Source organism: Bombina bombina, chromosome 3, assembly GCF_027579735.1.
Source record: "Bombina bombina isolate aBomBom1 chromosome 3, aBomBom1.pri, whole genome shotgun sequence".
Taxonomy (NCBI): domain Eukaryota; kingdom Metazoa; phylum Chordata; class Amphibia; order Anura; family Bombinatoridae; genus Bombina; species Bombina bombina.
The window spans coordinates 263792664-263809764 of record NC_069501.1 but is presented as its reverse complement, the minus strand read 5'-3'; the positions used below and the strand labels follow the sequence as shown (position 1 = coordinate 263809764).

General features: G+C 40.0%; 1 protein-coding gene across 5 annotated transcripts in view; it reads left to right on the top strand.

The window, feature by feature from the left end:
* Positions 1-13472, top strand: part of LOC128653161 (tapasin-related protein) — a 145479-nt gene extending 132007 nt beyond the window's left edge. For all 5 annotated transcript variants that reach the window (XM_053706288.1, XM_053706290.1, XM_053706291.1 and 2 more), the window contains one exon: positions 12833-13472. In XM_053706288.1, the coding sequence (XP_053562263.1) occupies positions 12833-12888 (56 nt within the window). In that variant the 3' untranslated portion in view covers positions 12889-13472. The remainder of the gene's footprint in view (positions 1-12832) is intronic.
* Positions 13473-17101: the final 3629 nt, after the last annotated feature.

Genomic DNA, 17101 nt, shown 5'->3' with positions numbered 1-17101 from the left:
GGGTTTGTATACTGTTAGGGGGTGTTTGTTTTCTTTTGTAGCAAAAGAGCTGTTAACTTTAGGGCAATGCCCTACAAAATGCCCTTTTAAGGGCCCTTGGTAGTTTATTATAGATTAAGGGTTTTTTTATTTTGGGGTGTTTTTTTTTTTTTTTTAAAGGGTATTAGAATAGGAATAATTTTTATTGTTTTGGATAATAGTCGGCTAGATTACGAGTTTTGCATTAAGTTTAAAAAGCAGCGTTAGCCGGTCCTAACGCTGCTTTTTAACGCCCGCTGGTATTACGAGTCTTGAAGTTACAGATTTACCACTCACTTTTTTGGCCAGACTTGGAAATACCGCAAATCCACTTACGTAAATTGCGTATCCTCTTTTTTCAATGGGACTTGCATAGCGCCGGTATTATGAGTCTGCCAAAAAGTGAGCGGTAGACCCTCTCCTGTAAAGACTGGTACTGCATTTTAAAGTCAGTAGTTAAGAGTTTTACACTACAACGCCGTAGCATAAAACTCTTAACTAAAGTGCTAAAAAGTACACTAACACCCATAAACTACCTATTAACCCCTAAACCGAGGCCCTCCCGCATCGCAAACACTAAAATAAAAAATTTAACCCCTAATCTGCCGAACCAGACATCACCGCCGCTATAATAAATATATTAACCCCTAAACCGCCGCACTCCCGCCTCTCAAACATTAGTTAAATATTATTAACCCCATATCTGGCAATTAGCCAATAGTATTGAGTTTGCATTCTATTGGCTGTTTGGATGGATGAAGATAGGAGATGCCGTCTGAATGAAGACTTCTGCCCGTCTGGAGGACCACTTCGCCCGGCTTGGATGAAGACTTCTCCCGGCTTCGTTGAGGACTTCGGCCAGGTTGGATGAAGACTTCTCCCGGAAAGGTGATCTTCAAGGGGTTAGTGTTAATTTTTTTTAAGGGGGTATTATGTGGGTTTTAGGGTAGGGTTGGTTGTGTGGGTGTTGGGTTTTAATGTTGGGGGGGATTTGTAATTTTTTTTACAGGTAAAAGAGCTGATTACTTTGGGGCAATGCCCCGCAAAAGGCCCTTTTAAGGGCTATTTGTAATTTAGTGTAGGGTAGGGCTTTTTTATTTTGGGGGGGCTTTTTTATTTTGTTAGGGGGATTAGATTAGGTGTAATTAGTTTAAAAATCTTGTAATTTGTTTATTTTTTTCTGTAATTTAGTGGGGGGGGGTTTGTACTTTAGCTAATTTTATTTAATTGTATTTAATTGTATTTAATTTAGGGAATTAATTTAATTATAGTGTAGTGTTAGGTGTTAGTGTAACTTAGGTTAGTTTTTATTTTACAGGTCAATTTGTCTTTATTTTAGCTAGGTAGTTATTAAATAGTTAATAACTATTTAATAACTGTTCTACCTAGTTAAAATAAATACAAAATTAGCTGTAAAATAAAAATAAAACCTAACGGCTAGATTTAGAGTTTGGCGGCCAAAGGGGTGCGTTAGCTACGCGTGCTTTTTTCCCCCCGCACCTTTTAAATACCGCTGGTATTTAGAGTTCACAGAATGGCTGGGTTTTCAGTGCGTTAGGCTCCAAAAAGGGAGCGTAGAGCATAATTTAACGCCACTGCAACTCTAGATACCAGCGGTGCTTACGGACGCGGCCAGCTTCAAAAACGTGCTCGTGCACGATATCCCCATAGAAAACAATGGGGCAGTTTGAGCTGAAAAAAAAAAAAGCAGCGTTCAGCTCCTAACGCAGCCCCATTGTTTTCTATGGGGAAACACTTCCTACGTCTGCACCTAACACCCTAACATGTACCCCGAGTCTAAACACCCCTAACCTTACACTTATTAACCCCTATTCTGCCGCCCCCGCTATCGTTGACACCTGCATAATTCTTTTAACCCCTAATCTGCCGCTCCGTAAACCGCTGCTACCTACATTATCCCTATGTATCCCTAATCTGCTGCCCCTAACACCGCCGACCCCTATATTATATTTATTAACCCCTAATCTGCCTCCCACAACGTCGCCTCCACCTGCCTACACTTATTAACCCCTAATCTGCCGAGCGGACCGCACCGGTACTATAATAAATGTATTAACCCCTAAACCGCCTCACTCCCGCCTCAATAACCCTATAATAAATAGTATTAACCCCTAATCTGCCCTCCCTAACATCGCCGACACCTGACTTCAATTATTAACCCCTAATCTGCCGACCGAATCTCGCCGCTACTGTAATAAATGGATTGACCCCTAAAGCTAAGTCTAACCCTAACACTAACACCCCCCCTAAGTTAAATATAATTTTTATCTAACGAAATAAATTAACTCTTATTAAATAAATTATTCCTATTTAAAGCTAAATACTTACCTGTAAAATAAACCCTAATATAGCTACAATATAAATTATAATTATATTGTAGCTATTTTAGGATTAATATTTATTTTACAGGCAACTTTATATTTATTTTAACCAGGTACAATAGCTATTAAATAGTTAAGAACTATTTAATAGCTAAAATAGTTAAAATAATTACAAAATTACCTGTAAAATAAATCCTAACCTAAGTTACAATTAAACCTAACACTACACTATCAATAAATTAATTAAATACAATACCTACAATTATCTACAATTAAACCTAACACTACACTATCAATAAATTAATTAAATAAAATACCTACAAATAAATACAATTAAATAAACTAACTAAAGTACAAAAAATAAAAAAGAACTAAGTTACAAAAAATAAAAATATATTTACAAACATTAGACAAATATTACAACAATTTTAAACTAATTACACCTACTCTAAGCCCCCTAATAAAATAACAAAGCCCCCCAAAATAAAAAAATGCCCTACCCTATTCTAAATTAAAAAAGTTCAAAGCTCTTTTACCTTACCAGCCCTGAAAAGGGCCATTTGTGGGGCATGCCCCAAAGAATTCAGCTCTTTTGCCTGTAAAAAAAAACATACAATAACCCCCCCAACATTACAACCCACCACCCACATACCCCTAATCTAACCCAAACCCCCCTTAAATAAACCTAATACTAAGCCCCTGAAGATCTCCCTACCTTGTCTTCACCTCACCGGGTCCCGATCTGTCCAGAAGAGGGTCCGAAGTCTTGATCCAAGCCCAAGCGGGGGGCTGAAGAGTGACGTCCATCCTCGGGCTGAAGTCTGGATCCAAGCGGCGGCTGAAGAAATCCATCATCGGGCTGAAGTCGGAAGTCCATCATCGGGATGAAGTCTTCTATCAAGCCGCATATTCAATCTTCTTTGTTCCGGAGCGGAGCCATCTTCTTCCCAGCCGACGCGGATCCAACCTCTTCAAGCGACGCCTACTAGCCGAATGACGGTTCCTTTAAATGACGTCATCCAAGATGGCGTCCCTCGAATTCCGATTGGCTGATAGGATTCTATCAGCCAATCGGAATTAAGGTAGGAAAATTCTGATTGGCTGATGGAATCAGCCAATCAGAATCAAGTTCAATCCGATTGGCTGATCCAATCAGCCAATCAGATTGAGCTTGCATTCTATTGGCTGTTCCGATCAGCCAATCAGAATTTTCCTACCTTAATTCCGATTGGCTGATAGAATCCTATCAGCCAATCGGAATTCGAGGGACGCCATCTTGGATGACATAATTTAAAAGAACCGTCATTCGGCGAGTAGGCGTCGGTTGAAGAGGATGTTCAGCGTCGGCTTGGAAGAAGATGGCTCCGCTCCGCTCCGGAACAAAGAAGATTGAAGATGCGGCTTGATAGAAGACTTCATCCCGATCTTCAGGGGCTTAGTGTTAGGTTTATTTAAGGGGGGTTTGGGTTAGATTAGGGGGGTGGTGGGTTGTAATGTTGGGGGGGGGTATTGTATGTGTTTTTTTTACTGGCAAAAGAGCTGAATTCTTTGGGGCATGCCCCGCAAAGGGCCCTTTTCAGGGCTGGTAAGGTAAAAGAGCTTTGAACTTTTTTAATTTAGAATAGGGTAGGGCATTTTTTTATTTTGGGGGGCTTTGTTATTTTATTAGGGGGCTTAGAGTAGGTGTAATTAGTTTAAAATTGTTGTAATATTTTTCTAATGTTTGTAAATATTTTTTTATTTTTTGTAACTTAGTTCTTTTTTATTTTTTGTACTTTAGTTAGTTTATTTAATTGTATTTATTTGTAGATATTGTATTTAATTAATTTATTGATAGTGTAGTGTTAGGTTTAATTGTAGATAATTGTAGGTATTTTATTTAATTAATTTATTGATAGTGTAGTGTTAGGTTTAATTGTAACTTAGGTTAGGATTTATTTTACAGGTAATTTTGTAATTATTTTAACTAGGTAACTATTAAATAGTTATTAACTATTTAATAGCTATTGTACCTGGTTAAAATAAATACAAAGTTGCCTGTAAAATAAATATTAATCCTAAAATAGCTACAATATAATTATTATTTATATTGTAGCTATATTAGGGTTTATTTTACAGGTAAGTATTTAGCTTTAAATAGGAATAATTTATTTAATAAGAGTTAATTTATTTTGTTAGAATAAAATTATATTTAACTTAGGGGGGTGTTAGGGTTAGGGTTAGAATTAGCTTTAGGGGTTAAAAAATTTATTAGAGTAGCGGTGAGCTCCGATCGGCAGATTAGGGGTTAATACTTGAAGTTAGGTGTCGGCGATGTTAGGGAGGGGAGATTAGGGGTTAATACTATTTATTATAGGGTTATTGAGGCGGGAGTGAGGCGGATTAGGGGTTAACTTTATTATAGTAGCGGTGCGGTCCGCTCGGCAGATTAGGGGTTAATAAGTGTAGGCAGGTGGAGGCGACGGTGAGGGGGGCAGATTAGGGGTTAATAAATATAATATAGGGGTCGGCGTTGTTAGGGGCAGCAGATTAGGGGTTCATAGGGATAACGTAGGTGGCAGCGGCATGCGGTCGGCAGATTAGGGGTTAAAAATTTTTAATAGAGTGGCGGTGATGTGGGGGGATCTCGGTTTAGGGGTACATAGGTAGTTTATGGGTGTTAGTGTACTTTAGAGCACAGTAGTTAAGAGCTTTATAAACCGGCGTTAGCCCAGAAAGCTCTTAACTACTGACTTTTTTCTGCGGCTGGAGTTTTGTCGTTAGATTTCTAACGCTCACTTCAGCCCGGACTCTAAATACCGGTGTTAGAAAGATCCCATTGAAAAGATAGGATACGCAATTGACGTAAGGGGATCTGCGGTATGGAAAAGTTGCGGCTGGAAAGTGAGCGTTAGACCCTTTAATGACTGGCTCCAAATACCAGAGGGCGGTAAAAACCAGCGTTAGGAGCCTCTAACGCTGGTTTTCACGGCTACCGCCCAACTCTAAATCTAGGCCTAAGTATTTAGTTTTAAATAGGAATAATTTAGTTAATGATAGGAATTTTTTTTTAGATTTATTTAAATTATATTTAAGTTAGGGGGGGTTATGGTTATACTTAGGTTTAGGGGTTAATAAATTTAGAATAGTGGCGGCGACGGGGGTGGCAGATTAGGGGTTAATAAATATAATGTAGGTGGCGGCGATGTTGAGGGCAGCAGATTAGGGGTTAATAAGTATAATGTAGGTGGCAGCGATGTCCGGAGCGGCAGATTAGGGGTTAATAGTTATAATGTAGGTGTCAGCGATCTCGGGGTCAGCAGATTAGGGGTTAATAAGTGTAATATTAGGGGTGTTTAGACTCGGGGTTCATGTTAGGGTGTTAGGTGTAAACATAATTTTTTTTCCCCATAGGAATCAATGGGGCTGCGTTACTGAGTTTTACGCTGCTTTTTTGCAGGTGTTAGACTTTTTTTCAGCCGGCTCTCCCCATTTTGGGGAAATCGTGCACGAGCACGTTACACCAGCTCACCACTGACTTAAGCAGCTCTGGTATTGGAGTGCGGTAATGAGCAAAATTTTGCTAAATGCTCACTTCTTGTCTTTTAACGACGGGTTTCTGAAAACTCGTAATACCAGCGCTGCAGGTAAGTCAGCGGTGAGGGAAAACTGCTCGTTAGCACCGCACAGCCTCTAACGCAAAACTCGTAATCTGGGTCTTTGTTTGTTATTTTTTGTAATGGTAGTTTTTTTTCTTTTTTGTAATTTTAGTGTTTTTTATTTTTTGTAATGTTAGTTTTTAGTGTAAGGCAGCTTAGGTTTTATTTCACAGGTAAGTTTTGTATTTTTTTTAACTCGGAAGTTAGTAAATAGTTAATAACTATTTACTAACTAGTCTACCTAGTTAAAATAAATACAAACTTACCTGTGAAATAAAAATAAAACCTAAGCTAGCTACAATGTATCTATTGATTATATTGTAGCTAGCTTGGGGTTTATTTTATAGGTAAGTATTTAGTTTTGAATAGGAATAATTTAGAAATTAATAGTAGGTTTTATTTAGATTTATTTTAATTACATTGAAGTTAGGGGGGTTAGGGTTAGATGCAAGGTAATCACAGAGGTAAAAAGTGTATTAAAATAACTGTGTTGGTTATGCAAAACTAGGGAATGGGTAATAAAGTGATTGTCTATCTTTTATAACAATAAAAATTCTGGTGTAGACTGTCTCTTTATTAAAAATATTGAAATATTTGAAAAAGAAGGAATCTAAGCTTTTTTTTGTTTCAGAACTCTGGAAAGCACTTTTTTAGGTTAGGGTTAGATGCAAGGTAATCACAGAGGTAAAAAGTGTATTAAAATAACTGTGTTGGTTATGCAAAACTAAGGAATGGGTAATAAAGTGATTGTCTATCTTTTATAACAATAAAAATTCTGGTGTAGACTGTCTCTTTATTAAAAATATTGAAATATTTGAAAAAGAAGGAATCTAAGCTTTTTTTTGTTTCAGGACTCTGGAAAGCACTTTTTTAACCCTAACCCCCCTAACTTCAATGTAATTAAAATAAATCTAAATAAAACCTACTATTAATTTCTAAATTATTCCTATTCAAAACTAAATACTTACCTTACGGCGGCAGATTAGAGGTGTTAAGTTTAAACGTTAGTTTTTTTCCCCCATAGACATCAATGGGGCTGCGTTACGGAGCTTTTCTTTCTGCGATCGCAGGTGTTAGACTTTTTTTGACACGCTCTCCCCATTGATGTCTATGGGGAAAGCGTGCATGAGCACGTCAAAACAGCACTTGAATTGTGTGCGGTATGGAGCTTAAAAACACCATATCGCACACACAAGCCGGCTGTTTTAAAACTTGTAATAGCTGCGCTATAGGGGGTTGAATAACGCAACTTTTGTTGCGTTCGTTAATTTCCCTATAGCGCGCATAACTCGTAATCTAGCTGACTGTGAATTTTAACTTATACTAATGTCATCAACAATTAATATAATTCCAAGCAATACATTTTACCTTTATTAACCATTTCAATGCTTCTTTCAATTTTATTTTCTCCTGACCTAGTAATAATACAAACTTGTTCAACAAAAAAAGTGAGTACTGTACAGCAAATTCTAAAAAAAAATCTGCTGTAAATGTTCATATAATTAATGTTAATATAATATGATTTGTATATATGGTTTGTTTCTGGTATTTAAACCAGGGTTTGAGTGTGTGCAAAATATGGAGACCAATGGCACTACTTATATTTAATAAATAACCCTTTTTATCCTTATTATACAGTTAATACTAGACTCTATCAAGGAGTCTTGGCAGACAGTCCCCAAGGTGGAAGGGGCAATCTCCACCTTAGCTAAGAGAACTACTATTCCCATAGAGGATAGTTGTTCTTTCAAGGATTCTATGGATAAGAAGTTGGAGGGGTTACTTAAAAGGATGTATTGCTACCGTCACTAGTGTGGCGGCATACTGGTTTGATGCGTTGTCTGATTCAATTCAAACATCAAGGTTCTTAAGTTGACCAATTCCTTTATTACGGATGCTTCCCTTCAGGTTATCAAATTGGGAGCAAAAATTTCTGGTTTTGCCATACTGGCCCTCAGAGCCTTATGGTTGAAATCCTGGTCTGCGGATGTGTCGTCTAAGTCTAAGCTTTTGACTATCCCTTACAAAGGTAAGACCTTGTTTGGGCCAGGATTAGCTGAGATTATCTCCGACATTACGGGATGAAAGGGCATTTCCTCCCTCAGGATAAGAGAAATAAGCAGAAGGGAGGTCAGAGTAATTTTCGTTCTTTTCAAAACTTCAGTGGTAAGCTTTCCTCTTCCTCTCCTAAACAGGAACAGTCCAAGCCTTCCTGGAGGCCCAACCAGTCATGGAACAAGGGAAAGCAATCTAAGAAACCTGCTAATGAATCAAAGTCAGCATTAAGAGTCTGCCTTCGATCCGGGACCGAATCTTGTGGGGGGCAGACTTTCATTCTTCACTCAGGCTTGGGTTCGAGACGTTCAGGATCCCTGGGCGGTAGAAATCATGTCCCAGGGATACAAACTAGAATTCAAGACCCTTCCTCCCAGGGGCAGGTTTCTGCTCTCAAGATTATCTGTAGACCAGATAAAAAGAGAGGCGTTCTTACACTGTGTTCAGGACCTCTCCGACATAGGAGTGACAGTTCCTGTTCCAGTTCAGGAACAGGGTCTGGGATTTTACTCCAATCTGTTTGTGGTTCCCAAAAAAGAGGGAACCTTCAGAGCAATTTTAGATCTAAAAAGTCTAAACAAATTCCTCAGAGTACCATCCTTCAAGATGGAAACTATTCGCCCCATTCTTCCCTTAGTTCAAGAAGGTCAATTTATGACAACAGTAGATTTAAAGGACGCATACCCATGTTCCCATCCACAGGGATCATCACAAGTTTCTGAGGTTTGCTTTTCTACACAAACACTTCCAGTTTGTGGCTCTTCCATTCGACCTTGCTACAGCTACCAGAATTTTATTCAAAGGTTCTGGGATCCCTGTTGGCAGTTCTCAGATTGTGGGGCATTGCAGTGGCGCCTTATCTGGACGATATTCTGGTTCAGGCCCCATCTTTTCAACAAGCAAGCTCCCACACAGAGATGCTGTTATCCTTCCTGCACCCTGAATCTGGAAAAGAGTTCTTTAATTCCAGCTACAAGGGTAGTATTCTTGGGAACCATAATAGATTCCATATTGGAGAAGCTATTTCTGACAGAGGCCAGAAAAGCAAAGATTTCCAATGCTTGTCTGGTGCTTCAATTCTCTCCTCAGCCATCAGTGGCTCAATGTATGGAGGTAATCGGTCTGATAGTAGCCGCCATGGACATTATTCTGTTTGCTCGTTTCCACCTCAGACCTCTGCAGTTATGCATGCTCAGGCAGTGGAACGGGGATTATTCAGATCTGTCTCTGCTAATTCATCTGGATCAGATGACAAGAGATTCTCTTCCTTGGTGGTTGTCTCAGGATCATCTCTCCCAGGGAAACTGCTTTCGCAGACCCTCCTGGGTGATTGTGACAATGGACGCCAGCCTGCTAGGTTGGGGAGCAGTCTGCGGCTCTCTAAAGGCTATGGGGACATGGACTCGGGAGGAGTCTGTTCTCTCCATAAACATTCTAGAGCTGAGATCAATCTTCAATGCTCTTCTGCCCTGGCCTCAGTTAGCTTCAGCCTGGTTTATCAGATTTCAGTCGGACAACATAACTTCAGTGGCTTACATCAACCATCAGGGAGGAACTCGAAGTTCCTTGGCCATGTCAGAGGTGGCCAAGATTATTCAGTGGGCAGAGACCCACAACTGCTGTCTTTCTGCGATTCACATTCCAGGAGTGGACAATTGGGAAGTGGATTTTCTGAGCAGACAAACCTTTCACCCGGGGGAATGGGAACTCCATCCGCATGTTTTCCAACTTGATTCTCAAATGGGGACAGCCGGATCTGGATCTCATGGCATCTCGTCAGAATGCCAAGCTCCCGAGGTATGGGTCGAGGTCCAGGGATCCTCAGGCTGTACTGATAGATGCTCTGGCGGTCCCTTGGATTTTCAGTCTTGCATACCTATTTCCTCCGTTCGCTCTCCATCCTCGGGTCATTGCTCGAATCAAACATTAGAGGGCGTCGGTGATCCTCATTGCACCGGCGTGGCCTTGCAGGATCTGGTATGCAGACCTAGTGGAGATGTCTTCTTTCCCTCCTTGGAGACTTCTACTTCAAGGGCCCTTCCTTCACCCAAATCTAGTTTCTCTGAAGCAGACTGCTTGGAGATTGAATGCTTAATTTTATCTAAGCGTGGTTTTTCGGAGTCGGTCATTGAGACCATGATTCAGGCTTGTAAGCCTGTTACCAAGAAGATTTATTATAAGATATGGCATAAATATCTGTATTGGTGTGAATCCAGAGGCTACTCTTGGAGTAGAATTAGAGTTCCTTGAATTTTATCTTTTCTCCAAGAAGGTTACATAAACGTCTGGCGGATGTATCAGACGTATGGTCATTCTATCAAGCCTTAGTCAGAATTAGGCCTGTGTTTAAACTGGTTACTCCTCCCTGGAGTCTTAACCTTGTTCTTAAAGTTCTTCTCATAAGGAACGTCTGCTGCACAACCTAGACGTGGTGCGCGCTTTGAAATTCTATTTACAGGCGACCAAGGATTTTCGTCAGTCTTCTGCTCTGTTTGTAGTTTTCTCTGGGAAACGTAAGGGGCAGAAAGCTACGGCTACTTCTCTTTCTTTGTGGCTGAAGAGTATCATTCGCTTGGCCTATGAAACTGCTGGACAGCAGCCTCTTGAGAAAGTCACGGCTCATTCTACGAGGGCTGTTTCCTCTTCTTGGGCATTCAAAAATGAAGCTTCTGTGGAACAGATTTGCAAGGCTGCAACTTGGTCCTCTCTACACACTTTTTCAAAATTCCATAAATTTTATACTTTTGCCTGAGCTGAGGCTTCCTTTGAGAGAGAGAGGTTCTTCAAGCAGTGGTGCCTACTTTTTAGGTTCCCTGTCTTGTCCCTCCCTTATCATCTGTGTCCTCTAGCTTGGGTATTGATTCCCAATAGTAATTAGATGATCTGTGGACTCACTGTGTCATTAGAGAGAAAAATAAATTTATGCTTACCTGATACATTTATTTATTTCTTGACACGGTGAGTCCACGGCCCGCCCTGTTTTTGAGGACAGGAATTTTTGTTACGTTATAAACCTCAGGCACCTCTGCACCTTGTTGCTTCCTTTCCTTCGACTGGGGTTGGAGGGAAGGGAGGCGATATTTAACAACTTTGCTGTGGTGCTTTTTGCTGCCTCCTGCTGGGCAGGAGTGATATTCCCAATAGTAATTAGATGATCTGTGGACTCACTGTGTCAAGAAAGAAAGAAATTTATCAGATAAGCATACATTTTGTTTTTATCTAAATCTTCTTGTTTACATGATTTTTGTGTTACCAGAAAACAAGTTCAGAAATGTTCAGTATGGGTAGGGATAGGGATGCGCATTTGGATCTTTCGTGAGGATCCGAAATGAGAAGTAAGCAGTGGCTCATGCATTTCGGATAATTTTGTAGCTGGATTGATTATTGTAAAAGATCTCCACTCTAAGATCTGGATTTGCAGAGATCTTAGTGTGGGGATTTTTTACAGAAATCAATCCAGCAACGAAAATATCCAAAGGACATGAGCCGCTGCTTACTTCTGCATTCAGATCCTCACGAAAGATCTGAATACGCATCCCTAGTAGTGATACAATAGCCAAAACCAGCTATTTCAAATGAGAAATAGCAATTGGTAAGCAATTTAATACTCTCCGGTAGGTAAAATTGATAATTGGGAACACATTAAAGGGGAGAAAATATTAGTGTACACCTTCCCTTTAAGTGAATTAATTAGTCATAAGCTACAAAATATTTTCATTGGAGTGGTTTGTATTTAAAGGTAAAGGAGTTTTTGCAAGCTTACAGGGTGTAAGCCAATCCGGGCTTGAGTCTGCAGCTGACAAATCTAGTCAAAGTCATTATATTAGGATAAATTGCATTGCAGTTATCTGCTGAAGCCAATTTGGGACAGATGTGTTTCAGAGTTAGCCTTGAGAATGATGCATTGAGCATTTCCAGCTCTGAGAATTAGAAAAGGCACAATTTTCAGTGCTAAAAATATTTGAAATGTTTTACTATGCATGACTAAAGACATTATATTAACATTATATAAAAATCTCTAGGTGTTCACTGTCCCTTTAAGATTGCAAGTAGAAGAATGTCTTTTAGAAAATGATTAATGTCTAAGGAAAATCTCTGGTTTTAAATATTTAACTCTTTTTACACTTTCTAATACATTGATTTGAATGTAAATTAGGAAACTGAGACTACTAACCTCATAATTCAAGGAATCTTTATTTTGTTAATATTTTACTCAACTAGAGATGTTAAAGTGCTTTAAAAACCTATCTACACATTATTTTTCAGTAAACTTCATGGTTTGTTTTTCAGTTAACTGTATGGCTAGAGTTCATATCTACTGTGTCTAAAGCACAAAGTTGATAAATAGATAAAAATACTAAAATGTAAAACAAAGAGGACATTCATTTTCTATGTAAACTCTATGCCACCCTATTTTGAGATTAATATCAGTGCACAATATTTGCTTGATATGTACAGGGGCTCATTCATACCTCTCCCTAATTTGCCACAGCAAACGTGATGAAAAAAACAACACAAAACAAACAGAAATATCTATGATCGCTAATGCGTTATTTATCCTCATTAGTGTCCTAATAAAATTATATTACAAAGACTTGAAATATTGACCATTAATATTGTCTGTAAATTCTAGTTTTTGCTTTGATTACCACCCAGCTGATATTTTACCATCATAACCAACATTTTTGAAGTTACTGTCAATATAAATATAGAAATAAAGGCCTATTATAGGAAAACATCTAACTGATATCTTAAACATGTCACCATTTTCCCACACAGGGCCTGTGACAAACATGTTTGTATCTGCATTGGGGAGACATAAAACTGCATGTTAAACAAATCATACATCATAAGTACAAAAAGAAACACCTCACAAACAAGTATATGTGTACTGGTCAACGATCATTGAATGATAAAATGACAAAGACTGGAAATACAGCGCAAATGAAACAGGAGTGCAGAATCTGTGAAGGGTCATGTAAAGTATTATTATGCCTTCCAGCACTTCAACCAGTCATGGTACTGTCATCAAGACACATTGTAAACAGAGAAGCCTCGAAGGACCTTGGCGCTGACTATTTATACAAGTGTGATGTTGTGGTTATAACATAAAAACTTGGGCACTGAACTCCTCTAGCTGTAAAGCAAATTAGGGATTCTCAACTCCTTGGTTGCCACAGAAAACTGGAGTATGAAGAAATTGAAACAAACTCCGACTTCTAAGGGGTTAAAACTGATTCTAAATGGATGTGTTAAAACATAAAAATTGAACACATAGTCAACAGCAGAAATGTTTGCAAAAAAATGTAAAAAATAAACAGTAAGATTTAAAGAACTAATGCACATTTATTTACTGTTTTGATACTGCATCTACTTTTGCTACAAATAAATGTGACAAATAAAAAAATATATATATAAATATATTGTGTATGTGTATATAACAAACACAATTGTATAAATAAATTAAAAAGGATACAGTGATGACAACTTGGGGGGCCATAGATCAATTGTTTAGAAGCTTAAAATGATGCATAAAAATGTATGGCTATTGGACACAACTAGAAGTCCCCAAAGCTTTTTTTAAATGCATTTATTCCTGGGGGCACAAATGCTATTGCACACATTGTTCTACTTTTTCCCAGGGGCACAAAAAGTAGTGCAGAGGGCCGAATGTGGCCCATTGGCTGCCAGCTAGCCATCCCTGCAATAACGTCTTTACCCAAAAAAGACGTATATATATATATATATATATATATATATCTTGCGGTACTTTGCTCATTGTACCGCTAGACATATATATATATCTGAGCTTCAGGAAGCTCCAGCAGTCTCGGCTGTTAAGTTACAGCTGAGAGCTGGAGTTCCTGAGCTCACAACATCTGCCTGCATATGGAACCGGAGCACAATCGGTGCCCCAGTTCCATATGATGGAAGATGCCTGATCATTACAGACGGTAAAGTTTAATAAAAAATAAAAATATATTGGCAGAATGTCTGCCAGTACTTAAGATGGGGGTGACTAGTGGGGGGGTGAGAGAAGGAAGAGAGCTGTTTGGGAGGGTTCAGGGGGTGGGAAATGTCAGATGGGAGGGTAATCTCTACACTAAAGCTAAAATTAACCTTTTAAGCTACCTAAGTAACCCCTTCACTGTCGTGAATAATAGAAGTGTTGTGCACAGCTGCAATTAGCCGCCTTCTAATTACCAAAAAGCAACGGCAAAGCCATATATGTCTGCTATTTCTTAACAAAGGAGATCCCAGAGAAGCTTTTACATCCATTTGCGCCTTGATTTCACAAGCAGTATGTAAATAATTTCAGTGAGAAACCTAAAGTTTGTGAAAAAATTCATGATTTTTATTTGATCGCATTTGGTGGTGAAATGGTGGCATGAAATATACCAAATTGGGCCTAGATCAATACCTTGGGTTGCCTACTTTAAAAAAAAAAATAGTTTTGACAGGTAAATAAAAAAAAAAGCCAAGGCTCGGGGGGCGGAGCCTGGCCACGCAGGAACATGGCTGACTAAATCCTGGCTCCTAAGCCCCACACCAGATGCTCGCTAAAATTAGGGGAGTAAATTGCCCAAAACCTGCACTAAACCCTGCACACTAACTTATGAGGGCACCGGCACAAAATAGGAGAGCAGCAAGACCTTTTTATCTGCACCACGGGACTGCAGAGCACTGAGACCTGCCGGATCACATGGGGCCTTAAGGTCCAGAACTTCCCGACAAGTAATCTGTGTAGCTGAGTTCCCGGGAGCCCTACCTTGCAATTTGGGGACCAGCGGAGGACGGCGATCTAGTGTCTGCGGCCTTAGCTGTGCCGGAGAGCAGGAGGATTTTCGGACACCACGCACAACAAGTGGGCTGGCTGTTTTTGCGGCTACTCACCGCCATTAGACATCACCGGGCGCAATGCCCTGAGGCCGTCTTCAGCCAACAACGGAGCTCTCGGGGGCACACAAGCAGAGGGAATCGGAGAAGCGCACAAGCGACTGCCACACTCTGGAGGTCTAACGCAGGTAAACGCAACACAAGCCTTCATTGCGGGGGGTAACTTGATACACAAACATGCTTACACGCCTGGGGCCTTTAGAGTCATGGTACCTCATGGCCTGACCTGACTGCTAACGGTAGATAATCTTGCCACACATTACATACCAAATAAAAGAAAAGGAGATAAAAGAGTGGTCCTGCGGGATACACTATTTGTAGAACCAGATATAATAAAGAAAGGGGCAGAAAAAGACAGCACATAGAGAGATTAATGATTTAACCATCTACTCACACCCCAGGAGACCTTGTGGGTTCACTATAGAGCTGTGGAAAAGTAATAAGTATCTACAAACTATTTACCAGAACTAAGCCATTGCCCCTTATAAGCAGAATATTTTTAGAGTCAGCAGGCAGTCACAAACAGGAGATACACCCTATCTCCAGGCATGTCTAACAGAAAAAACACTAAGGGTGATAAAGGCCCAAAAAGCACTAACCTTACTAATGACATAAAAATGGTTAATTTGGGGCTTGACACTGGAGGCTCAGAATCTCTAACCCCTGTCCCAGCGCCTGACCCAACGGGTTCTATTTCTGGAACTCTGACTCAAGAACCCTTAACCAGAGATGACCTTAATGTAATTTACTCCAAGGCGGATATAAATGTTGTTTTGACTGAAATGAGATCCTTGTTTGGGGACCTGAAGAAAGATTTTCATCAGATAAGTCAGCAAGTGCAGACACTTGAGAAACGGCAGGACTCTCTGCAACCCAAGTAACATCTAACTCTCAACGTACTTATGAACAGGGGGAAGACATACAGTTCCTGTTGTCCAGGGTAGAGGATCTGGACAACAGAGGAAGAAGGAATAACCTGAGAATCAGGGGTGTCCCAGAGTCGGTCAACAATGCTGCTCTAGAGGGCTATATACAAGACTTATTCCGCACCATAAAGGGTACACCAAGTTCAGTGGATATCCCTCTGGAGAGAGCACATCGTGCCCTTCGCCCGTGACCCTCCCCTAAAGCACCCCCAAGGGATATTATTATTAAATTCCTCAGTTATAAGGACAAGGATACACTCTCACAGAAAGCAAGGGCCATCAAGTGCCTCACTCATGCAGGAATTCCTATACAGGTTTTCTCAGACCTGAGCCAGATCACCCTCCAAAAGAGGAGGGACCTCCGATTCATCACCAGCCAACTTCAAGCACAGAGGATCCCATACAAATGGGGTTTCCCTGTGTGCATAATCGCCTCACGAAATGGCAAACAAGCCATTTACAGAACACAAATGGACTTAAAAGATTTCTGCAGGATTCTAGAGATTGACATACCATCTCCTGTTGAGGGGGATACCCCTCCACGGGATCAAAATAACCCAGAAGATGTTTCTGATAGAGACATAACTAAGTAATTGAATAAAGACTAATTTGTGGACTCTGAGTTGCTGCTGAAGGCTGCTCCTGTAGACATTCGGGGACCCAGATAAGTGTTGTGTTTCTCTGTTAAATTATGTTGTTTCATTCCCCCTTACCTCTAAAGAATATTATCCTTATCATTGTATGCAAAATGTTAATAATGTGGACACAGGGGGTGGTTTATGGGCAGTAAAGGAACTTGACCTGGAAGAGAGCTACTGGCCTTTGGGTAATTAGGCTCAGCTTAATTAAGAACCTAAGGTTGCTATCCAAGTAAGCTTACACTTATATCAGAGGATATCGCAGGCCAGAATAATAAGCAATCACTCAGATAAAACTAAATGGGACTCTACCTCCATTAGTCAACTATGCAGGCGGAAGCTTAGAGCCACCCATGGGTTAGATAGAACACATAATAGACAAGATCCCATTATGCACCCCTACCCCTCATGGATTAGAACACCACCTTGAGGATTATGCTAGCACTATAGACATGAAACGGAAATACCACTTACCACCAAAGAGCTAACCTACATCGCAACCTACTAGCGTCACTTACAAGTCCACCATTGGCGGGGGAGATAGCTGGGTCTATATGCCGAAGGTCCTTCTGTTACTGTTTACTGTG